Below are 25,648 nucleotides of genomic sequence, written 5' to 3'. Positions count from 1 at the left end.
TATATATAATTCAATTAAATTAGTTATGTATTCGATATATCCAGTAACATCAGTACATTGCATACATTATCTTTATTATTGAAATAAATAGTAAATATCATAGTTAACTAAAAATAAAATTAAATCAACAATATATATATATGTGGATTTGTTTTAGTTGAAATGGCAACTGAATGAGCTATATAATGTTACCGTATATATTAAGTCATTAGTTTAACAAAAGAAAACCTTATATTTATTTATTTTGGTCAGAAGGAAACCTTATTTAAAAAGAAAATAATAAGCCAAAAGAAACAATGTACATGATTAGACAACAGACGATAAATATCAAACATAAAACCCTAAATTCCAGAACACATAAACGCAAATTTTTAAACATACATATACACGTGTATGTGTAGAAGTTGTTTTTTTTTTTAATTATAAAATATATATATTTAGGAAAGTCGTCCATCAAGCATCCAGGAGGCGAGAAATGAGAGGGAGGATCTTGGCCTTGGTTAAGGGTTTTGCCAAGCAATGGTTAAGTCCAGCTTCCATGAAAGCCCTACGCTCCTCTTCATGGTCAGCCAATGACGTCACCCCAACAATCATTGATGTCACTTTCATTTCTCTTAGCTTCTTAGTTGTCTGATTTAATCAACAAGGAACATAAAATTGTAAAAACTATATCCAAGGAGGTTAATTAGTGCACGTATCGAACTACTTAAATTTTTTATTTCGTAAAAAACAAATATTATCAATTGTACCGAAACTCCATCCCTCTCGGGCATTTCCTTATCCATTAGGATAAGGTCGAAAGATGCTCCGCCGGCGCGGTGGATGATCACTGCCTCCTCACCGTTCTTCGCCGTCTGAGAAATTCCTCCAATCGTTTTTATGATGCTCTCATGGAGTTTAAGGTTTAGTGGATCATCATCGACGATCAACACGTTTAGTTTCTTCTTGCTTTCTATTGACTCGGTAATCCCCGTGGATTTTGCTGCCATCTTTGATTTGTTTTCCAACTATCTTCAAACAAAAAGAAGCAAGTTAAAAATTTTTTTTGAAATGAATCAAATCACAATATGGAATCTATAAGTTCGCATGCAGGTGTATGCTTTGTTAGTTTGTGTGGTGATATCTTCCTGCATGCATGGTTTCGTGTTTGTGTATATTTGTCTACGTATATATGCATACACAATACATATGTACAATGAAAAAGATTAGAAAGTGGTTTACGATTTTGGATTCTAAAGGAGATTGTGAAATTGTGTTCTAAGAACGTAGACATTGATCGAAATATATAGTTTAAAAAAGGGGTGAAAAGAAAGCATATGTTTTCACGTCACGAAGAAAGCATCTTTTTACATGAATTTGGCTGAAATGTAATCTACACTGTTCCAACTGAGTTGTTTTAACAATCTAATATGAGAACAATTAAATCAATGGAGAACAAATTTTAAGAATACTTAAGAAAACTGAAGTGGAAAAATATATCTTTAATTAATTCATCTGGATCATAAGATCAGATTCTATGTTCTTTGTATTAATTTCGTTCATATACTTTATAAAGAAACTAAAGAAACAGGGGCGGACGTAGCAAAGACCAGACGGGTACGTGTCCCTTACTGTTTTTCTAAAGTAATTTAGATAAATTTAATTAAAATATTTTTAATTTAAAGGTTAAGACGAAAAATTTATTTCTTATTTATAAATTATGTCGCTTATTTTAACCAGAAAAAATCAACCATTAAAACCTACATAAAAATAAAAGCAGTTGTAAAAATTGAAACAACCCAATAGTTAACTTAGTTTCACTAAAATTATATGTTAGTACTATCAACTATGTTTATACTGGATTTTCTGGTAAAAAAAAATTCCTTATTTATAAAATTATGTCTCCAACTAAATTTTTTTTCTAGATTCACTTTGTAAAGAAAATATTCCATTTGATATTTTCAGACATAGGAAATGTACGATACTTTTTTTTTGTTAAGATTAGATACTTTCATTCTTTTTGCTGTTTTTTGTTGAAAAGGGTTAAATTCATTCTTTTTGTTGTTGGGTTAAAAGGTTTTGTTAAACGGTTAGGAGAAAGATTTTCAAATACATGTGCTAAGATATTCCCTTTGGGCATAGAAGTTAATGTTTTAGTACTACTACTCTCGTATGATTAGCTCTTCAACAGCATATACCAGTTTCTGTCAGTGTTCATAAGTTGAGTTCTTAATGGCCTCTTAGGATTAATTTTTAGTTTTTTTTTGAAAAAAATAGCTATTTAAAAAGTGTCTTGTACAATAATGGATGATGAATAATAAAAATCATAATTTAGATTTGTAAAAACCTTACGCGTTACATTGTTTGTTGTCTATTATTTTAATTATGGTGCATTTTTTTCAACAGTTGTACTTCTACCTTATGATATTCAATTTTTTAATTCTGAAAAATCGCTTTATATAACGAAACAGCTGGCCTTGTGTTCACTTTTTTTTACATGTAAACTACGAACCCATTATCTTTTTCCAGAAAATAAAAAATTAAAAGATTTTTTCAAAGTTTTTCGGAAATTGACAATGGTCGATATATAAGTGTGTGAAATTGATGAAAATTCCTTTTTAGTATCATCAATTTCGAACCCCTTTTTGAGGCTCTTTGATTACCTTATACATCGATTACAGTGGTTATCTCCGGTTTAGTGTTCAACGTATTGATTATAATACAACAAAGCTAAAATTCTCTTACAGAGATGCTTTCCATAACTACCGTCTCCATCAAGAATAAGACTGAGTTTCCAAGAACCGAATGGTATTTCCAGACACTCGTTCGTTAGTTCCAGCTTCCAGAAAGCGTTTTTCCTCTTTTTTTGTCGCTCCTTATAATCACACCCACGATTATTGCTGTCACGCCTTTGGCTCGAAGCTCTAATTTGGATTGCCTTATACATTAATAATAGTCAACTTGGTTACTTTTCTAGTTTGACATTCTTCATATATTATATTAGAATTAGGCACATATTTTTATAAAACAAGTATATAACCGAGTCATACTCATATGAGTAGTCTACTCTAATATATTAGTATCTAAAGTTCAAATATTTATCAATGAATTCTAATACTCCAACGAAAGTCGTAAAAACATTATTAATTAATAATTAAGATATGTATTAAAAAGGAAATCATTCATCTAACTTCTGTGTAAATGTGATAAATTTAATCAAATATTTAAAAGTAATTTTACAAAAAAAATCTAATTCAATTTGTAATCCACATATTTATTATACAGATTGTATTTCGGATATCCTATAATTAATACGAATCGGTTATGTCTGCCTCTAGAATCTAGATCACATAGTAAAACTACTAGTAAAGCCTAAAGGCAAACTTAATAATCTCTTACCCATAAGTACGCCTAGCTGCTGTGTCGAACAAGAAAAGATTGAAGTGAGCAAGTCGTCAAGATGTTTGTTGGTGACATGCTTTCCTTTCTCTGCTGTGGCAACAATGGCTCCAAGGCAAGATCTCGACCAAATTCCATCTGGCGTAAAAGGTATACCTTATTCTTATCCACGACTAAAACGTTTAGCTTTTTTCCTTCGAAACTTGTACTGTTCTTCTTTTCTTTTTTTTTGAGTTTTGGCTATCATTTGTGGAAGATAAATTATCTTTCTGAAGTAAGAGAGGAGTAACTTTTTCTTTTGTTGATAGTTTTGTTGTTTATTGTTAAATTTAGGATATAACTCAATTAATTATATAAAAAACCAAAAATATGATTTTATTTCCACATTTTTAAAACTTTAGTACACAATATATAGCATTATTGGAATCTCCATGCTGTCTGACCATTAATTTGGAATTTTCATTTGTATATATATATATATATATATATATATATATAATAACGCACACACATATATATTCATATATCAGTTCCTAATGTTTACATTCTAATGATTTATCCACAGTTAAACTTGTTTGAAATATGGAATAAAAAAAACTTGCTTGAAATTAATGTCTCACTAACAATGAATCAGTTAACTTCAACAACTAGTTAAACGCTAAATAGCTTAAATTATGGTAGGAAGTTTGGTTTTGTTGTAAGAGAGAAATTGAAATTTTTTTAAGATGGCATGTATGGTTTGACGCTGTGATAATTGATAGGGGTCCGTCAATAAATGTCAATAGTAAAAGACTATAAATTTCTGTATAAATGTTCTATAGTTTATACTATACTACCCAATGGACATAAAAATTTCACCCACTTCACCAACTAGAACTAATTCCTTTATTATTATTCACATTATAATGTCTGTGAAATGCCTCAACAAACTCCTCTGTACTCTTTCCCTCCTTCAGACATTAATGATTCATTACCCACAGCAATGTATAGCGACAAGAATTTTTCCGAAAGGTACATAGACACATATCATTATCATAACATGCAACAGTAGACATATATAAAAAATTTATATCTAGATATTTCGTGTATAAGATAAGAGTTAAATGTGGCTCTCCATGCTAAGCAATTCGTATATTTGTACAATGTAGCCATTTTTAATTTGCTAAAAACTAATTTCAAACTGTTTGTAGTTAAGTAGTTTTAGTTTGGAAAACGTCCATATTTATTATGTTTAATTACTTTAAAGGAAATGAGAAAAAAAGTTAATAGGAATAATAATTCGATCAGTAAAAAAAAAGAAAAACTAACAAGATATTTTACAAATGTTACCATTTTGTTTAGCCCGAAAATCCAAATACGTGGCACGGTACATGTTTTGCTTTCTAGTGAGTTTAATTTAGAAAACATATATAAAACAGAAGTGAAATTAAAGATAAAGTCGGTTGCCTTTTAACTGAAGATGACTAAGTCATGTGCTCGCACTCTGTAACTTTTCTCACATATAGTCACTCTAAAAGCTTAATGTTTTATAATTTATTACCTGCTCTGTGAGTCTAACAACTTTATTTTTCACATGTGATTTTTCCATAACATCACAAATTTGAAGATAATTATCAATTTTTGCTAAGGGCTTAGAGAATTTATGAGCCCTTTTTTCTAACCCGACGTGAATATTAAATTTAGAGCAGATAACTAATGGCTCATTATTTAATTGCTCATAGTTGACCGAAAAAATAATGGTACATAAGTTATTGCTAATACTAAAAATGAATAGATGTGGGATCATTTATAAATTGATAGCTATGATGCATCTCACTAGTTTATATAAGAGTTGAGTAATCAATCATCTCGAGTACAAAATAAAACCATATAGCAACCATTCCAAATATTACATGATAATTGGCACACACACATAAGAAATTAAAATAAACTAATCTAATCAAGATACAACAAGCAAAGGCATCAAACGACATCACAGACAAGAAAAAAACTCTTAATTAAACTAATGATGCTGATCAAACTTTTAATCAACAATACAAACTACTTAAAAGACGAGATCTTGAAATTTAGTTGAAATAAATCACTTAAATTAGACTCTAGAAGAATCCAAGAGCATGACGGTGCTTAGGTTCATAGGGTGCATATACTTGGAGGAACCAGAGAGGATTTGATTAACGATAATCCTATTGGCTTTTTCTGTCGGATGAAACGCATCCCAAAACGCATATAAGTCTCTGTTCGGACACAGGTTCGAGATTGGTGTGCATAGTCCTATACCATTGTACGGTCCTTGTCCACAACATGCCACCTTCGATGTCACAAACCCTACACACATATAACAATTCAAATTGAAAGGTATTTAGTATTTAGTATTTACTAACAATGAATGGAAACGTATATGTATTTTTGTAATTATATATATATACACACAAAACAAAATTATAATATTTGATTTTTGACGACAGTTGTGGAGTATGTGTTTATGTTCAGCACTTATTTATCTAAAGTCCAGACATATAATAAATGTTTTCAACTGCCATCTATAACTCTCTTTTTTTTGTTATGTATGAGTTTACAATTTTTCGAGTGAGATTCTTAAAAAAAAACTCCGTTCAAATGGAACTGTTTAAAGACCAGACAGTTCCTGTTAGTGTTACGAAAAAAATCATATCAAAACGATACTGCTTATGTATACAAACCGACACATACGTATATTACTCATATTATATTGCCTCTTTAGAAAATGTGAAGTAAAAAAAAATCACTTTTATGTATAAATGTATTAATGTAATAACATGTATGGAAAAGATGTCCCTACAAATTGGTCATGCTCACTTATTAATTTTCGTACGCATACAATCAATTCAAACATTACTATAGGTACTTCAAAAAAGGGTCATTTACATGCTTATATCATTAAATCTTAGACCACTTGACCCAACGTCACTGGTCCAATCTAGCAATCTTTGGTTGATTTGTTACTTTATTTTCTTTAATTCGAAACCAATAATATTAATCAAAGATTTATATTTATAAGCAGTAACTAAAAAAATAGAAAGAGATGAGTTATAATTACCGAATTGTTCTGGGTTAGATAAATAATCCATGTTCATTTGATAAGCATTAGCTGCTATAAAAACGTCCTGGCCAATCTCAGCATTGACTGATGCGATCAAATCAACTAATCGTGGATTGAATAAAGCAGCTGCTGTTTGGAGGGCTCCATAGCACTCGCCATTGCGGCTATGCTGAGCCAGTTCCGCGGGTGCACATCCCATCGCACCAGTTCCGGTTACTAGAACCCGTCTTGCACCCAACTCGTAGAGTTTCTTTATCAATGAAGACCAAAGAAAAAAAAAATCACGAAATCATGCACTATGAAAGGAAAACTAATTAATAGTACTATATCAATATCATAACATTTTTATTAAAAAAATGAAATAAAAATCGCTATTAAATCTGCCCATCATTTAAAATGAAGTTATGCTCCCTCTTTCCAAGAGAATAACGACATTAATTACATGGTGACATAACGAAATAAATTATTGGGGGGTCACTTATTAAATAAATTTTCCTATAGTGAGACAACAGTTCAATAAGCTAAATGATAATGTAAGAATCAAGATTCCATGATTCTAGCTAATTTCGTGTAAGTCACCAATTTATTACAGTATAGGACAGACTCAATAAATTAAGTGTATCATTTTGCTCTAAATTTTTCTTTATATAAAAAAGGGAAGGTGCATCACGTGAAAATAAAGTAGAATAGCTGAATAAGTATTTTGTTGGGGGGTTGCTTACCCTAAGGATCTTTGCGTATTCGGAAATGAGATAAACAACGTAATCGGGTAACGCGAATTGGCGAGAACGAGCAGAAAAAGGAATGAGATAATAGTTGTTGACGAAATCGTTGCCACCAAGTGTGATTAGAACAAGAGCTTGGTTAACCAGCTGTTGTGTAGCCTCTGGTCCGATCAATGCGCTCACTCGTTGCTGGTACTGTTGGAAGTATTCGAACTGTTTAGATATTCTAATTATGTTTACCTGCCAAGCAAAAACATAATTTATTAGTAGTAGTAAAAGAGGGTAATAACGTCTTTTTCTCGCATTAATTTTCTAATAATCAGTCGTACGTTATTGAATTGCATTAACTTAAATATTCTAGAAGTTGCTTACGAACTGAATTCCAGTGTCATTGAGAATTCCAATTCCGGCGGAGGCGAAATTAGCTCCGACGAGAAGATTTTCGCCGGTGAGCTGCGGGCTGAGGTACGGCAAAGTCGACGGCATGCCTATGGCCTCGCCTAGTAAGAGAGATACATAGTATTAAAACAAATCACTAATTTATAAAGACTATAATTAGAGAAAAAATATCGTATAATTATATGTATTTTTCAAATTATATGCTTACTGATAATATCAGGAATGTTAAGGCCGTTAGAGAAACGACCGGTGGGTCGACGGGTCGGGTAATCGATACCATATGGGTAGTTGTCGGCGCGAGCAGTGGTGACAAGGTAATCGTTGTTTCCATTGTCGACGAGAGAGTCACCAAAGACAAAGAAAGCCCTAGATTTGACTTGTGGTGCAAGAAAAGTAACAATGAAGAAGAGTGAAATTAGAAAACCTAACGGAGAATAATTGATATCCATAGTTATGGACTGAGAAGGGACTAGATGACGAATGGGGAGAAAGGTTTTAAATTGACGAATAATTTGAGAGCATATGGAGGGTGTTATATATATACATTGACAGTGGATATGTAGGTTCAGTAAGTAAATGTATATGTATCTGTGTATGTATATGTTTTAATTTGTATATTTTTTTTTGTTGTATGAGTTTTAAAATGAGAGAGACACTAATAGAGGCTGCCAAGTTACACACCATAAAAATTGGTCTTGTTTGTTGTTTGGATGTAATAAATGTTAGAAATGGTACTATTGCTTCTTCTCCTAAAATGGAATTGTCTTGAAACTCTTGAAGTTTGAATGAATGCTATACTGATCTCATGCATTGTCTACAAGTGATATGTAAATTTTGAAATGATTAAGTATGTGCATCCAATGAAAATCGTTTATATATTTTGACAATATGTGAGAAACTACTATGTTAGAGTTACTTGATTTATTTTTTACTACTTTTTTGATAAAATCTTTTTTACTATTTGTTGTTCTACGCCTCCATTTTGTGTAATGTTGTGTTATACCCGAAGTCAAACTGAGATATAGTGACTGGACAGTCTGGACCGATTCCAACGTAACTATATATATTGTATAACCATCCACGTCCGACTACTTGGCTAATTTGTGAAATAATTATAGTTAACCGAACATACGTGAGTTTAGGCCTATCCTATAGCTCCTCCTATTTTCTTATATCATGGGTTTTACATGATTCTATATAAAAAATAATTTTCTTCAAAAACATATCCAAATTGAATTAAGATGATGGCTGGATAGTAGATAACATCGACATATACTTTACTGAGCTATCTCATGTCAAACTCATTCCATCGAAGTTCAAATATGGTAAGTTAAACTGGTAAAAGTTTTTAATGTAATTTAGATAGTACAAAATTGCAGTAAACTGATGTAGTTTTGTCCAACCATGTGCCTCTCCTTGATATGTTATCATATATAATGAAATCATATCAGTATGTTTCTTTGTTAAAGGTTATCATATCGAAGTGTACTGCGAATTTTAATTTGGAAGTTAATCTGGAAGTTAATTTGGAAGAGTATATATATAAACAAAATGTACATAACTATTAAAGCCATTGACGTACATAACTATTAAAGCCATTGATGTCAATGGGTTGGGTCATGTTCAATAGTCAGTACCATGCTTTTAAAAAAAAAATTGTTTTTTATCTAGTATTGATCTAATGTTGTGTGTAGAAAAATTATTTTATTTTCTTGAAATGCGGACTATGCTTGATATTTTATATTAAAATTATAAGCCATTTCAGGTTAGCATTTAATTGGTAAAAATAAAATTCTCAGATTATACTACACTTTAGTTAATTAGTCCATATATCGATACCTTACGTTTGTTAATAAAAAAAATTAAAGAATTGAGTGAAGGAAATGGCATGCCTAAATGGAAAATTTAGACTAAATTCTACATATTAGTGATTCGAAAATTAAAGTATTCTCTTGTCTAGATTTTCAAATGTAATTTTTAGAGAGAAAAAAAAATTATTGGAGAGAGATATATATACATATGTGAAATTAAGAGATCTACCAACTCAACCAGCTCACGTCTTAAATTAACATGACGAAGCTACCCTGTCCAACTGCATCTTGTTTTATGATTTTTGAAGAAAAAACATAAAAATGGGTAAATTTCATCTCAAACCAACCTTTTCCGGCTATTTATTACTTCTTCACTTATCCTAAAGGTGAAAATTCTAATTTCTTTATATGAAAGTTATACAGTAAAACTAAATGAAGTTCATCCGTAAGAGAAAGTTTAACAGTCCCAGAATTCAGATATTTAGAGCATTAATATCGCAGAGACCAATATGAGTCTCTTTAGCCATTTATAATTATTTTTTTGTGTTTGGAGAAACTCTAAAGAAACAGTATGTTTTAGAGCAACCTCAATGAGAGAGATCCACGAGGGTCTTCAGCTTATTATTTAATTAGTTTTTGAGCAAAAAGTGAAATTAAAAACTTATTTTAGAGACTTAGTGATTTAGGTGTGCAATGAAGAGTCCCAAATGGGTTTCCAAAAAAAAAAAATGGATGGAGGTAAAAAACAAAAAAACTCTCTCTTTATTTTTTAACGAATGCAATCACACCACGTGTCGGAAGAAACGAGTGAAAACGTCCCCAAATAGGAGACGTCTCGAGCAAATAGGAAACGCTACATGATTAATAAAATATTAAGTTTCTGCAAAAAACGATCTGAAGACCGTGTTAAAGATGCTCTTAGGCTGAATATTGGTAGAAACTTGACTGGATTTAATCGATCCCCTACTGAATTACCACCACCGGATTACTCGCTTTAAACCAAATCCAAATCAACAAATCAAAATCCCATCGATCATTTCATCATCTCTAAAACACAATTATAACTCACGTCTATCAGAGAAACAGCAGATCGAGGGTAGAGTTTGGGATTAGGTTAACACCGATTACTTGGATAGATCGTCGGTGAGATGCCAGAAGCCGCCCGAAAAACAACTGCTGTCGGAGAGAATCCGCCGGAGAAATTGAAACGTCGACATCGCCTTCCAAATCGCCTTTCGACGGAGAGAACAAAGTGTTTTCGGAAAATATAGTCGACGCAAAAAAATTAGAGCAGAGAAAAAACAAATTTCTCCCTAAATTTTCACAACCAATCACAATCGTGTCCGGAAGAAACGTTTTCTTCTGTCCCTAAATAAGAAACGTTTCTCCAACTTTTGGCTCAGTTTTGTTTATTTTATTAATTTTTTTGGACTAAGAGAAGTGTGCCGTCTCTGCGATATTAATGGTATTATTTTACTTAAAGATAGAAGATTTTTAGAAGAAAAAAAAAATCTAAAAGTTAAGAGCGACCAATTTACAAGCCGAATATTCACTCATTGACTTTTGTTGGTAAATTTGCAATAATAATAATACTAATACCTCCACTTGTTTGCAATTATTTTTATTTTTATTTGAAAATTTATTTTAATTTTCAATAGATCTTACTGTGAGTCATAAATTCAACATTTAATGCAGATTTTGATGCAATTTATTTGCTTGGATAGTTGGATAGTTTTGTTTAAAACTTTATGACAGAAAATATTTGAATTTCGGGACACAAAAAAAATTAGTTAAGTGATTTCATAGGTTAGGAAATAATAGTAACAATAATCTCTATAGTTATTTATTTATTTATTTTTGACAACAATCGATGTAGGTTTTATTTATTTCAACCTTTGTTGTTATTATGAGTTGATTGTATAAAAAGAAAATTCTCTGTGCTGACATGACATGGAAAAAATGGGATGACTGTATTTTGGGCTTTCTGGTTTAGTTTGGATTCCACAAATATCTTAGAAAGCCCACATAGTCCGTCCACATACCTGACCCGTGAAATGTGATGAAATCATTTGGTCCGGACCGGGCTATACCTATCCATTAAATCAACTGTCGAGTGTCGAGTGTTGACATATTTTTCAAATACATTTTTTTGTAGAATTGGTTTAATCAAACCAAACCAAATTGAGATTCATGAATATTTGGTTTGATATAAACCGAATCAAATTGCCATAGAATTGTTTTGGGGTGGGGGGGGGGGGTAATCTCCGGTTGAAGGTAAAACCTTCGGGAGCGGTTCGACGATTTTGCTGTTTTTGAAATTCCGGATCGATTCCGACTTCTTATCCATCACTGGCTAGCCACCGAATCAAACCAAGTAGATGAACCCATAATCAAATCGAATTCGGTGAAATTCCTCTAGGTTTCGTTTTCTTTGTTTCTTCCCTTCTCCTCCAAATCCCCTATGTAATGTTCAGATGTACCTTCACATAACGTCGTCGTTTTAGTTGTTTTGTCCTTCCTCTCTTAGCGTTGCTTAAACGACGTTGTCCTGGCTCGGCCCAAGTTGTTATGTTAGCTATATGGCGCCGTTTCACTATGCCTCTCTCTTGGTTAAGTACGTCTCTTTTTGTTTGCCAAATAACACGGAATCTACTACTTCTATATAGCGTTTTCCTCCGTTTAAATTGTTCTATTTATAAATTTCTCGACTATTTATATTTTTTTTAAAGGCGAAATTCTATTTATATAATCTACTTTCGGTTCCTTCAAGCATATCAAAAATCCATCCAATCAAAAGTAAAACTTATACGTATACGTATGAAACTTGAATTTCTCGATATCTCCCGTGGTGGTTGCTGCCATCTTCGATTTGTTGTTTTTGAAAAAGCTTCACAAACCCAAAGGAAAGTAAGCTTTATCCAAAGAAAGGAAGCAATTTTAAAATAAAAAATAATTCAAATTTAACATTATGCACATTAACATGCATGCCTATTAATTTATGTTTTTGTCTGTGTGTGGTCATCATCTTGCATATCTATATGTGTAGTCGTGTTTGTATATATCAATATATTTGTTTATATGTCGCATATTTATACATATATAATATATTACATATGTAAATTATGTAATGACATAGTGGCTTACCAATTTGGATCTAAGTTGTGAATTGTGTTCAACGAACGTATACATATTGATCGAAATTTAAAGTTAGAAAAAAGTGAGAACGAATATTTTTGCACGTCACTAATAAAAGCATATTTTCATGAAGTTGCTTGAAATAATCGACATTGTTCTAATTGTATTGTTTTAACAAACTAATATGAGAACAATTAATCAGAATTATACAGATTAGAGACAAACTAACGACATCTACTAGTTTCAGACAGTCTTCAAAAGTTGAGTTCGTTTCTGCCAGTGTTCAAAAAAAATAATTAGAATTTTATAAAAATCTTATATATAGTTCTCACAAATTTTCATATGGAAAATATATGAGAATTTGTTTTTTTACTTGAGAAAATTGAATATATTATTATTACTTATATGATGATAGGATATGTTTGGCCTACAAGAATGATTGTCGCTTTAAGCCTATAATTGCCGCAATTTTGGCCTACGATATTATTTGTGGGAGATGTTAAGATGTTAAGAGTTATTTGAGGTTAAAAAAATGATCCGGATAAATTTAGTTATGATGTTTTCTATGAAAAATACCGTTGTGTCGTGTTAAAAATATAGAATTATATCGTTATGTTGGTTAGATATTTTTTTGCTTCCGAAATTTGAATTCCAATGCTTGACCTTTACGTATGAAAATGGGATATTTGTTCACAATAATTTACTACTTCAATAGTTTACTATTGGTGTTAAACCATCTAAAATGATACAGTACTTAAATGGAACAGAAGTTACTAAACAACAATGAATGTGAAAAAAGAGAGAAGGAATATCAATGTGGGATCAAAATGAATTGCATCATTGCATGATACAAATCATTTGCCTTATTATACATCTAACTTAGACAGCTAATTAGGTAGAGGATTGCCTTTATTTTATTTCGTTGCATTCATCATAAATCCTTAGAAGTTCTACTTACTAGATGTTGTCCACAGTAAATTTCAAAGTTAACCTGAAAAACTCATTACTATTCTTTTTTTTTTGAACAAAAACTCATAACTATTCCAAAATTGAATAGACAGTGATAAGTGGGATAAGTTTTGTCTGGACAAAGCATAAATACAGACGTGTCCACTACCGAATCACTAATAACTTTCGTGCGTAGGTTTTTCTATTTTAGGATATTCCCCAAAAGTTATAGAATAATATCTTCTTTATCTATACATAGTACTTCTGACCTCTGCGTAAAGAAAACGAAAGACCGCTTTTTCGAAAAACATAGCCGTATTTTGTCACGTCATAGAAGTAAAACCCCACTTATAAACTAAACTAAAACTAAAACTAAAAAACATAGCCGTATGTTATACACCCTATAAGTTGATTAATGTGTAACCTCTAAATTGGAGAAAACCTATGTGATCAACGATAAGATACTCAAATAGCTTAAAAAGGGATGTGGAGTTAATAAATTCTATTATATAATAGGAGAATTTTCTTTCCATCTAAAATGTCTAAAAATTGTTCTAGTTTTGAGGGCCATATTTTTTTATAACTTTTAACTAAATACTAGAAGAATATTATGTAATTATATATAAATGTTTGAAACACAAAAAAATATAATGTATAAAATTTTGTTTTATTTTAAGAAACTATAATAGTATTGACCTTAAATAAACTATAAAAAATATATAATTAAATATATAAAACAACAATATATTTTATAATTCGCCTTAGGCTTCTATAAAGCTAAGCATGACACTTTCGTAGAAATATCAAACAGGATCTGTGTCCAACGGACTCAGCCCGAGAAATTTTTTTTTCTGGAACCGCAATGGGCCTGTCTGCTAAGACCACAGATAAAACATATATGTCCAAACCCGTTCCGCTAAGTCCAGCAGACAAATGGGCTGGCATGTCCGCAAACGAATAAGTAAAAATAACATATTTTAAAATTTTAAATATATTTATCTATAATTTAGTTTTTTAAACACTTTTAAATATGTTATTTTGTATTTTATTGAATTTGAACTTTATTTTATATAAATAAAAGTAAATCTATCAACAAATACCATCACAATTTCTTTTCTAAAACTGTTTAAATGGTCTTGACAAGCTAATGACTAGCTAACACATACCAATATTAATTATATGTTACTCAAGTTATAACTACTTTAAAAAAAATACCATTTACAGATAGTACACATTATATAAAATATAAAAATAAAACAAATAATAAAAATAAAAAAAATCGTTTATCAGAATATAATTAGTCAAAGTGATTTGAAACACCCATATAGATATATAATAATTATAGTAGTTTTATATTTAATGTTGAATGAAATGGTGTATTCAAATTAATTTTTTATATATTATTTTTTATATTACTTTTAAACCCAATATGTTGTTAGGCATCATAGTTAATCATTCCTTAAAGTATATATTTATATACATATATATAATCATATCAATACATTATGGCTTTAACGGGCTAGGCCCGCGGGCTAGAGGCCCCTTTGACACCTCTACTCTCCAGGCACTCTCGCGTTGCATATATTTGTATTAGCCTCAATGAACTATCAATCATTTCCTCCATAAACTCTTTCTTAATCTTCTTTCTCTCGTTATTAAACGACAAACACTCTGTGTCGAACCCCATCTTCAATAAATCCTTCGTACAGTCGTACAGTTCCTCCAGCCCCGTTAAAGTGGAGTAAACCATTCGGATATCGTCTTCGTGTTCATAGTGATAAGAAGCTTGTAGAGTGATTCCTCGTTCCCTGAAGGTAAACTTATCGATCTTACACGATTCTTGATAATCATCATCGTCATATTTAGTTTTGTTTAGTTACTTACATTTCCTAGTAATATATAGTAATATATATCTTCGTAAGTCAAAAATATTAAAAACTAAATTTCTTTTGGTTCTTATTCTATGTCAATATTGGATTCAGAAACCAGTACTTGTCTCTGCTTTTGGATGCAATACTGTCAATGTTGACAGATTCAAAAAAAAAGTACTGTGGATGTTGTTCGTTTAGCCAATTCAATTTAATATGTGTTTAGATACCGTGTGGATGCAAAATTATTAGTGATTTTATTAAGTGCCAAAAGGCTATGCATTGATTTTAAAGAAATGCCCTGACTTCGGTAAACTCCAGGAAAAAAACGGATGGCAGTCTTTCTACTCTTCAGTCTTCTACTGGCTCTTTGTTTAAGCCATACGGGTTGCGAGACGCCACCCGTCTTAACCATCGAGGTATTATTTTGGGTTAAGAAATATAAAGCTTATACATTCACGTATATTTATTTGACTAAATACTTATATTATTCGAAATTTTATTGTTGGTTATTACAATATTTTAAAGTAACATCGCTAAGTATAATCGGAATAAAGCGAGAAACAACAAATTTCTGACGTATTTAAAGATGGATTACCACTTTGTAAAAGTATACGTAATTTCATAACTAAGAGCAATCAACGAATATTTCAAATTAATTGAGAAAAAATAGTTTTGGAAGAATTATGAAATTATAATCAGATATATATAGTCATAGTATATTTTGATTACAAATTAGTAGTGTTGCAAACATCTGATTTTTTAAGCATCATAAGTATGTATATATATACAAAATCATAACACTTTTAAACTATTTCACAAAATTTCAAACACACAGATTTTTTAAGAGGTTATATAGATATGTGTGTGTGATAAAATTATTGCTAAAAAAATGTGTGATTCGCAATATAGGTAACAAAGGATGTGAACATTCAAAAATTTCTTAAATACAACTTGTATCGCTAAATGTGAAAAAACAACTATATAAAATCGATACTGCAAATGGATATATAAATTCTCTATTGATAAACTGTTTTCAAAATATATCTTAAACAGAGTCCAGATGGTGATTTAATTGACTGCATCTATTTTGAAGCCCAACCAGCTCTCAGGCACCCGCTTCTGAGGAATCACAAAATTAAGGTATGAGGCAAAAAATCTCTTCGGTATTTCCGTGCGTGATAAGAAAAATGGCACTAATGAATATGAACGACTTTATATATTCAGGAAGTACCGAGGGTGTTATCAAAGAGGATGAATGAAATGAAAGAAAAAAGAGTAAGGCAGGTGTGGAACCAAAACGGCACAAGCTGTCCCGACGAAACGGTCCCCATAAGACGTGACACACGGCCCGGACCCAAACCCACCAGCAAAAAAAGGCATTTAACCGACGCCCGAGTTAGTCGCCAGGGAGTTCCATACCCCGCCGAAGAGGGACACGAGGTACGTACATTACATACAACTATTAGCTAAACATTTTTCTCAAACTAAATGAAAGCATGTCGATCTTAATATAAACTGTATTTGTTGCCAAGCCTGATTAATTAACAACTTGATTGATGGTACTTTCTCGCCGGAATAAAAAAATGAAACTAGCTTCTTATTAATGCATTGCTTAAAAAAGGGAAAGTATTTTAGGTCCTGAGTGATAGATATGTATGGTATAATACTGATATTTATTTGGTTGTTACATAAAAGATGTTGACTTATATGCCAACAGCTTAAACTGTATTAATTAATCTTCACGTTGGCCTTTCTTCAGCAACAGGCCCAGTAATATAACAGATTAAACTGTATAAAACCCAAAAGTAACTTAAAAACTCTGAAGGCTTTTGTAAAACCCAAAAGTAACTTAAAAACTCTTGAGGGCTTATAAGCGTTAATGTGTTTTGGCGGCATAGTTATCAGTAGTACTCTTGTCTGATCTTAACACTTCATTTGATAATATATATTATTTTTTGTTTCTTTGAAAAATATGGCGGGAAAATCATAGTATGCGATTGCATATTCCACAAGCCAAGCAGGTATATATGGAGCACATGCCACTATGAACTTGTGGGCACCAGCCGTTGAACCAGGATCGGGGGAGTTCAGTCTTTCTCAAATATGGCTCGTTACGGGCCACTACAACGGGTCTGATCTGAATACTATAGAAGCTGGATGGCAGGTATTTTAAATTCTTCTCTCGTTTTAACTTTAGTTTGATGTCTAACTTATACAATTCAATTTGTTATTTTTCCCTAGTCCGAATTAAAACATCAAAACCAAATATGTTGGAGAAAGAAAACAGAGTGCAAACTGCAAAACAGAGCAAATATAATCAAATCTAATTTTTTTTTTTTGGGGGGGGGAGTAAAACTGATTTTGTTTTATTCTAACGTTCAGGTATTTCCGAAACATTATCATGATAGCCTGCCACGACTTTTCGTATATTGGACGGTAATGTTTTAGTTAATTAATACCTTGTTACAAGTGATCTCACTGATTTCAAACAAATAGAAAAGAAAACAAAAATTTGTGATATAATAAATGACTTATGATGATGAATAATGTTTTGTTTGTAGAGGGACACGTATCAAAAGACAGGGTGTCTAAACCTTGATTGCCCTGGGTTTGTACAAGTCCCGAGTGATTATGCGATCGGAGCAGCATTTGCTCCTATATCTTCTTACGGCAGCAACCAATACGACATTACAATGGCGATATGGAAGGTATAATTAACATGTTTGTTTTATTTAATAAAAATATTTTTCTACTTAACCGATCGATCGAACAACTATATATAACTATATATATATATTTGATGTAAAAAACTTTTGTGTTGTTTTGGAAATGGTAGGATACCGACAACGGGAACTGGTGGCTTGGTATTGGCCAGTCATTTGTGGGGTATTGGCCGGCGAGTCTGTTTACCCATTTGGCTGACGGTCCGGCGAAGTTGGTGCAGTGGGGTGGCGAGATAACAAACACCCGCAGCTACGGTCAACAAACCACAACGCAGATGGGTTCGGGACACTTCCCCGAGGAAGGCTTCGGGAAAGCTAGTTTCTTCCGCAAACTCAGAATCATCGATCCTCTCTACCACCTCGTACCGGTCGACGACTTCTTGCTGCAAACACTGAACCCCACGTGTTACAATGCCATCAAAGCTCACAATGAGGCATGGGGGACCCACTTCTTCTACGGCGGACCGGGATTCAACGCCTTGTGTCCCTAGTTTCTTTTCCCCTACGTATACATAATACATATATATTTTTTACTATTTTATAGCTTTCATATTCACAACTTTGTACGACTACTGTTTAAAGCTTATTATTAAGCTTGTCGTGTTTTCATCTTTCTCAACTATCTTAGCGCCATCAATGATTTACCAAAATCTAAATTACAAGTTGTTTTTTTTTTTTAATGGTTAACGAAACCCTGAACTGCAGTCGATTGGATTGAATGAAAACAAAAAAGAAGAAGATAATAATATAGCTTTTATTTCAGGATATAATATGTTTTATACGGTACATGTTTCTCATAATCAAAAGCAAAACATTAATAAGGTTAAGGATCATTCATGAGATTTAATAAACTGAGCAGGTGGCACATTATCGCAACAACAATATCCCAAAACACAGTGTCCGTCTCCGTAAAAGGATAACCTACAGTCTGTACTGCATTCATACGGTCCATATTTGCTCGTACATTTGTTGAAACATTGTTGCCTTTTTATATCTGTACATAAAAAACACACAAAAATTTATATATCTCTATTGTGAAATAACATTTTTCTTATAAAAGCTAATGAACTGCAATAACAATTTAAATATATATATATATATATATATATATATATATATATATATGTATACCACCAAAGCGTGAGCCCAAAGCGTTTTTGCTAGACATCGAAACAACCAATATAGCTACAAGGAAAAACGTCGCTAAGACTTTTGTGAAACTCATTTTTTTTCTTTGTTGTTGTTTAAAATCTACCGAAGAAAACAAGTTGCTCTGCAATTTTACAAGAACTTGAATAATAAGCCTTATTTATAGAACTCTAAATCTTGTAACTGATGAAAACATATTAGGTCACGTAACTTTATCTCAAAAAATTCAAATTTTCTATTTTCTTGCCATAAAAGACTTCTTATATATTGTTAGTCAAGAACATTTATATTTAAGGAATAAAATATTTGGTATATATTGTTAGTCAAGAACATTTATATTTAAGGAATAAAATATTTGGGGTTGACCACGTATTATTTTACTTCCAAAACAATTTCAATCTTTTTGACCCAAAAAACAATATATTTTGAAATCCCCACTGAGCGTTTTGACCAAACAATTTTTAATTTCTTCTATAATTAGCCTTTTATATATGTCTTCTTTTTCTTTTCTTGCCAAAGGCCTTTAATACATGTTAGTAACTTGTATTTAGGATAAAATTAATTAAATATTAACATTTCGTTGTAATATTGTATCATATATTTATGAGTATAGATTTGGTGCAAATTTATGGATTGCATTATATATGGTCAAAGGTCGTCCATCCCATAAAACAATCGTAAATGGTCAAATATTGTTTTCTTACTGTATTATCGTTGATTATATAGATACAAATGATGGCATATACAAAATTTACTTCCGGTCTGAAAAATGTCTTCCAGTTCTCTGTCTTTCTTATAAAGGGGCTACACGACGTCGTGTTGTGACCTCTACAGTGCCGTTTGCCACGTTAATTTCTTTATATGAAAGTTTTAATTTCTTTATATTGAAAGCTATACAGTAAAACTAAATGAAGTTTAACCATAAGAGAAAGTTTAACAGTCCCAGAATTCAGATACTTATTTCAGTTAAAGATAGAGGATTTTTAGAAGAAAAAAAATCTAAAGTTAAGAGCGGCCAATTACAAGCCGAATATTCACTTATTGACTTTTGCTGGGTAAATTTGCAATAATAATAATACTAATACTAATATATTCTCCAGTTGTTTGCAATTATTTTTATTTTAATTTGAACATTTGTTTTAATTTTCAATAGATCTTACTGTGAGTCATAAATTCAACATTTAATACAGATTTTGATGCAATTTATTTGCTTGGATAGTTGGATAGTTTCGTTTAAAACTTTATGACTGAAAATATTTTGAATTCGGGATACAAAAGATATTAGTTAAATGATTCAATATGTTAGGAAATAATAGTAACAATAATCTCTATAGTTATTTATTTATATATTTTTGACAACAATCCATGTAGGTTTTATTTATTTCAACCATTATGAGTTGATTGTATAAAAATAAAATTCACTGTGGTGACATGACATGGAAAAAAATTGGATGACTGTGTTTTGGGCTTTCTGGTTTAGTTAGGATTCCACAAGTATCTTAGAAAGCGCACATGGTTCACATAAACTGACCCGTGAAAATGTGATGAAATCATTTGGTCCGGACCGGGCTATACGTATCCGTTAAATCAACTGTCAAGTGTCGACATATTATTCAAAAATATTTTTCTTTTAGAATTGGTTTAATCAAACCAAACCAAATTGAGAATCATGTAATATTTGGTTTGATATAAACCGAACCCAATTGCCATAGAATTGTTTTGGGGTGGGGGGGTAATCTCCGGTTGAAGGTCAAACCTTCGGGAGCAGTTCGACGATTTTGCTGTTTTTGAAATTTCGGATCGATTCCGACTTCTTATACATCACTGGTTAGCCACCGAATCAAACTAAGTAGATGAGCCCATAATCAAATCGCATTCGGTGAAATTCCTCTAGAATCCGTTTTCTTTGTTTCTTCCCTTCTCCTCCAAATCCCCTCTGTAATGTTCAGATGTACCTTCACATAACGTCGTCGTTTAGTAGTTTTGTCCTTCCTGGCTCGGCCCAAGTTGTTATGTTATCTATATGGCGCCGTTTTGCTATGCCTCCCTTGGTTAACGTCTCTTTTTGTTTGACAAATTCCACGGAATCTACTACTTGGTATATAGCGTTTTCCCCCGTTTAAATTCTTCTATTTATATTTTTTTCGACTAGTTATATTTTTTTTAAAGGGCGAAAATTCTATTTATATAATCTACTTTCGGTTCTTCAAGCATATCAAATCCATCCAATCAGAACTAAAATTTATACGTATACGTATGAAACTTGGAATCAATTTTTAAACTAGTTTACTATAACAGTTTACTATAACTACTTCAAAAGGAAATTTGAAAGGAAAAAGGAAAATAGAAAGAATGTTCTATTTTATTTATGTGGCATCAAAATTAACTGCCTGGTTATAACTCATTTTCCTTACTTTATACGACTAGATTGCTAGCGGTAACTGCCTCCAAAAAATTCCATTGCATTCCTGATATATATAGTTTTTGTTAAGCTAGCATAGATTCGAAAAGCCCTGAATTCCAAAGCACATATGCAGATAATATATGTGACATATATGTAGACATTTATTTTTTCATATTTGACTTGCATTTCTCGATATCTCCCGTGGAGGTTGTTGCCATCTTCGATTTTGTTTTTGTAAAGAGCTTCACAAAACAAAAGGAAGTATGTTTTATCCAAAAAACGGAAGTAGTTTAAAAATAAAAATTAAATCAAATTTAACATTATGCACATTAACATGCCTCTTTATTTTTTTTGTCTGTGTGTGGTCATCATCGTGCATATCTATATGTGTTGTTGTGTTTGATATATCAATGTATGTGTTTATATGTCGCATATCTATGCTTACATATATTACATATGTAAATTATGTAATGACATAGTGGCTTACCAATTTGGATCTAAGTTGTGAATTGTGTTCAATGAACGTAGACATATTGATCGAAATTTAGAGTTAGAAAAAAGTGAAAAAAGAATATTTTTACACGTCACTAAGAAAAGCATATTTTTCATGAATTTGCTTGAAATAATCGACATTGTTCTAACAAACTAAATGAGAATAATTATATCAAAACATATAGTGAAGAAATTATATCATTATATGACCATCACTTCATGGACATCTACTAGTTTCAGTCAGTCTTCAAAAGTTAAGTTCGTTTCTGTCAGTGTTCAGAAATTTAATCAGAATTACATAAAATCTTTTATATAGTTCTCACAACTTTTGATATTGAAAAATATATGCGAATTTGTTTTTTTTTTCTTGGAAAAATTGAACATATTACTATTACTTAATGAAAGGATTTGTTTGGCCTACAAGAATGATTGTCGCTTTAAGCCAATAATTGTCGCAATTTTGGCCTACGATATTACTTGTGGGAGATGTTAAGCGTTATTTGGAGGTTAAAAAAAATGATCCGGATAAATTTAATTATGATATTTTCTATAACAACTACCGTTATGTCGTGTTAAAAATAGAGAGCTACATTGTTATGTTGGTTAGATATTTTTTGCTTCCGAAAATTGATTTCCAATGCATGACATTTACGTATGAAAATGGGATACTTGTTCACAATAAGTTTACTATTTTAATAGTTTACTATTGGTGTAAAACCATCTAAAATGATACAGTACTTAAATGGTACAGAAGTTACTTAACAGTCAACACCCGCAGTGGTCCGGCGTGTTGGTGCAGTGGGGTGGCGAGATAACAAACACCCGCAGCTACAGTCAACACACGACAACGCAGATGGGTTCGGGGCATTTCGCGGAGGAAGGCTTCGGGAAAGCCAGTTTCTTCCACAACCTCAGAATCATCGATCCTCTCTACCACCTCGTACGGGTCGATGACTTTTTGCTGCAAACTCGGAACCCCACGTGTTACAACGCGATCAAAGCTCACAATGAGGCATGGGGGACCCACTTCTTCTACGGCGGACCGGATTCAACTCCTTGTGTCCCTAGCTAGTTTCTTTTCCCGTACCGTACGCAGCATAAAGCTAAGACGAATCATAAAATATATTTTTGTTTTTTTTTATGTTTAAATATGTATTTTTATAGTTCATTTAATGTTAATGCTATTATAGTTTCTTGAAACAAAACTAAATTTTAAATATTATTATAATATTTTTATTGTAGTTGTGTCTCAATTATTTATATATATAACTATATAATATATATAGTTTTTTTACTATATCTAACAAACAAAATCATGTATTTTACATATTTGGTTATAAGTTAAAAGAAATGTTTTTATAAAAAAAAAAGTTATAAGAAATGTGACCCTTAAAACTTGAATAAATTTTGGTGGCCTAAAGCAATTGCCTTTTTTGTTACAGCACAGCTCTAACTGTGCGTAACGTATATATATATTACTACTTTATAGCTTTCATATTCACAACCTTTTAAGACTACTGTTTGAAGCTTATCATTAAGCTTGTTGTGTTTTCATCTTTCTCAACTATCTTAGCGCCATCAGTGATTTACCAAAATCTCAACTAAAGAAGTTGCTTTTTGTTTTTAATGGTTAATGAAACCCTGAACTGCAGTCGATCCATTGAATTGAATGAAAACAAAAAAAAAAGAAGATAATAATATAGCTTTTATTTCAGGATATATATGTTTAATACGGTACATGTTTCTCATAATCAAAAGCAAAACAATAAGGATCATTCATGAGATTTAATAAACTGAGCAGGTGGCACATTATCGCAGCAACAATATCCTAAAACACAGTCTCCGTCTCCGTAATGGGATAACCTACAGTCCATACTGCACTCAAACGGTCCATATTTATTCGTGCATTTGTTAAAACATCGTTGCCTTTTTATATCTGCACATAAACCACACACACAAATATTATATATCTCTATAGTAAAATAACATTTTCTTAAAAATGCTAATGAGCTGCAATAACAATATATATATATATATATATATATATAATGTATACCACCAAAGCGTGAGCCCAAAGCGTTTTTGCTAGACATCGAAACAACCAATATAGCTATAAGAAAAAACGTCGCCAAGATTTTTGTGAAACTCATTTTTGTTCTTTTTCTTTGTTGTTGTTTAAAATCTATCGAAGAAAACAAGTTGCTCTGCAATTTTACAAGAACTTGAATAATAATCTTTATTTATAGAACTCTAAATCTTGTAATTGAAGACATAAATAGGTCTCGTAACTTTATCTAAAAAAATCTCAATTTTTTTAATATTTCTATTTTCTTGCCATAAAAGAGTTCTTTCATATTTGTCAAGAAAATTATATTTAAGGAATAAAATATTTGGGATTGACCACGTGTTATTTTACTTCCAAAACAATTTCAATATTCTTGACCCAAAAACAATATATTTTTTGGCATCCCACTGAGTGTTTTGACCAATTTTTTTTGTTTTCCTTCTAGAATTAGCCTTTTATATTTGACTTAAATTTTTTTTCTTGCCAAATATTTTTAATATATATGTTAGTAACTTGTATTTAGGATAAAAATTAATCAAATGTAAACATTTCGTTGTAATAGTTTTTTTGATCAGAATTTTTACTTCATTTAATTAAAAACGGGTTGGCCCATAAAAGGCCTCGGTTTCTGAGAAAGCCCGCATACAGTTTTTTGCCAAAGTATCGGCCAAAGTCTGATGAGTATAGATGATTTGGTGCAAATTTATGGATATGGTCAAAGGTCGTCCAAATAAAACAATCGTATATGGTCAAACATTGTTTTCTTACAGTATCATCGTTGATTATATATACAAATTATGAGATATACTAAATTTACTACCGGTCTAAAAAAAATCAAACAGATTTATTAGCCAAATAAGAAATTGTAAGACGCTTAACACCGTTTCAGTCTGATGTATGTTCCTACATTTTCTTTTGTTTAGAAAATAACTTTAAGACGTATTAAATTCACACTATTAAACCACACTATAATGAGTTGTAATGAGTTGTTACAAACAAAATCTCAATTTTAAGTTGCTTAAGTTCAAAAAGTTTCGATCTTCTTTGTCTTTCTTAAAAAGTGGCTGAACGACGTCGTGTTGTGACCTCTACAGTGCCGTTTGCCACGTTACCTTCATTTAACGTCTGTCCTTAACGTCCGTTATTCACACCAAAGTCAGACCTCCGGTTTCGTTTACTGGGAATGAGTCTGCCACCTTACTTGACCCTAGAGGTCGAGCCAAATGGAGTTCCGGATCGTGTTCAGTGTCAAACTAAAAAAAGAGAAGTATTTGATATTTCCTTAATGATAACTTTGAATCCGACCTGATAACTTAAGTTCTTGACTCTGCAAAGTACTGAGCTTCATTTTAAGAACTGCCTTATGAACTCCATAGGTACCTAAAAACGACATGAAATTTTGTGCTGTAAGCTTTACTAATATCAATAGAGAGTTTAGTGATATCCTGTTTTTTTTCCATTAATATCTA

General features: G+C 31.5%; 3 protein-coding genes and 1 long non-coding RNA gene across 5 annotated transcripts; 1 reads left to right on the top strand and 3 right to left on the bottom strand.

Annotated features, from left to right (window-relative positions):
- Positions 1 to 289: 289 nt before the first annotated feature.
- LOC18024845 (two-component response regulator ARR22) lies at positions 290 to 1,256 on the bottom strand. 2 transcript variants are annotated; one of them, XM_024159864.1, is made up of 3 exons: positions 1,222 to 1,256; positions 750 to 1,011; positions 290 to 630 (listed from the first exon to the last, which is right to left on the bottom strand). In XM_024159864.1, exons 2-3 carry the CDS (start codon positions 987 to 989, stop codon positions 454 to 456), a joined length of 417 nt encoding a protein of 138 aa, XP_024015632.1. In that variant the 5' UTR covers positions 990 to 1,011; positions 1,222 to 1,256; the 3' UTR covers positions 290 to 453. The 2 variants fall into 2 exon arrangements, with proteins under 2 accessions (XP_024015632.1, XP_006408204.1); XM_006408141.2 differs by having other exon boundaries at positions 750 to 1,007; positions 1,222 to 1,233.
- Positions 1,257 to 5,214: 3,958 nt separating this feature from the next.
- Positions 5,215 to 8,084, bottom strand: LOC18024844 (GDSL esterase/lipase LTL1). Its single transcript, XM_006408140.2, has 5 exons — positions 7,790 to 8,084; positions 7,555 to 7,682; positions 7,180 to 7,422; positions 6,455 to 6,707; positions 5,215 to 5,703 (listed from the first exon to the last, which is right to left on the bottom strand). Exons 1-5 carry the CDS (start codon positions 8,028 to 8,030, stop codon positions 5,468 to 5,470), a joined length of 1,101 nt encoding a protein of 366 aa, XP_006408203.1. The 5' UTR covers positions 8,031 to 8,084; the 3' UTR covers positions 5,215 to 5,467.
- A 6,925-nt stretch (positions 8,085 to 15,009) lies between these two features.
- Positions 15,010 to 18,706, top strand: LOC18024843. The gene is made up of 8 exons (XM_006408139.2): positions 15,010 to 15,289; positions 15,665 to 15,762; positions 16,400 to 16,486; positions 16,571 to 16,786; positions 17,337 to 17,510; positions 17,729 to 17,782; positions 17,908 to 18,054; positions 18,183 to 18,706. Exons 2-8 carry the CDS (start codon positions 15,676 to 15,678, stop codon positions 18,558 to 18,560), a joined length of 1,143 nt encoding a protein of 380 aa, XP_006408202.2. The 5' UTR covers positions 15,010 to 15,289; positions 15,665 to 15,675; the 3' UTR covers positions 18,561 to 18,706.
- A 98-nt stretch (positions 18,707 to 18,804) lies between these two features.
- On the bottom strand, positions 18,805 to 19,337 carry LOC112089027. Its single transcript, XR_002900840.1, has 2 exons — positions 19,201 to 19,337; positions 18,805 to 19,063 (listed from the first exon to the last, which is right to left on the bottom strand). It is a non-coding gene; the product is annotated as an uncharacterized LOC112089027 (long non-coding RNA).
- Positions 19,338 to 25,648: the final 6,311 nt, after the last annotated feature.

This window comes from Eutrema salsugineum, unplaced genomic scaffold, assembly GCF_000478725.1.
Source record: "Eutrema salsugineum unplaced genomic scaffold, Eutsalg1_0 scaffold_13, whole genome shotgun sequence".
Taxonomy (NCBI): Eukaryota; Viridiplantae; Streptophyta; class Magnoliopsida; order Brassicales; family Brassicaceae; genus Eutrema; species Eutrema salsugineum.
Note: the sequence above shows the minus strand (reverse complement) of the source record. Positions and strands in the feature narration are given on the sequence as shown.

Coding starts and splice junctions, on each gene's coding strand:
- LOC18024845 (XM_024159864.1), bottom strand. CDS start 989: ATGGCAGCAAAATCCACGGGGATTACCGAGTCAATAGAAAGCAAGAAG. Junction 631..749: donor CCGAGAGGGATGGAGTTTCG/GTACAATTGATA, acceptor TGATTAAATCAG/ACAACTAAGAAGCTAAGAGA.
- LOC18024844 (XM_006408140.2), bottom strand. CDS start 8,030: ATGGATATCAATTATTCTCCGTTAGGTTTTCTAATTTCACTCTTCTTC. Junction 7,683..7,789: donor TAACATTCCTGATATTATCA/GTAAGCATATAA, acceptor CTCTCTTACTAG/GCGAGGCCATAGGCATGCCG. Junction 5,704..6,454: donor ATCTAACCCAGAACAATTCG/GTAATTATAACT, acceptor ATATGTGTGTAG/GGTTTGTGACATCGAAGGTG.
- LOC18024843 (XM_006408139.2), top strand. CDS start 15,676: ATGGCAGTCTTTCTACTCTTCAGTCTTCTACTGGCTCTTTGTTTAAGC. Junction 16,487..16,570: donor TGAGGAATCACAAAATTAAG/GTATGAGGCAAA, acceptor TTATATATTCAG/GAAGTACCGAGGGTGTTATC. Junction 17,783..17,907: donor GACTTTTCGTATATTGGACG/GTAATGTTTTAG, acceptor TTTTGTTTGTAG/AGGGACACGTATCAAAAGAC.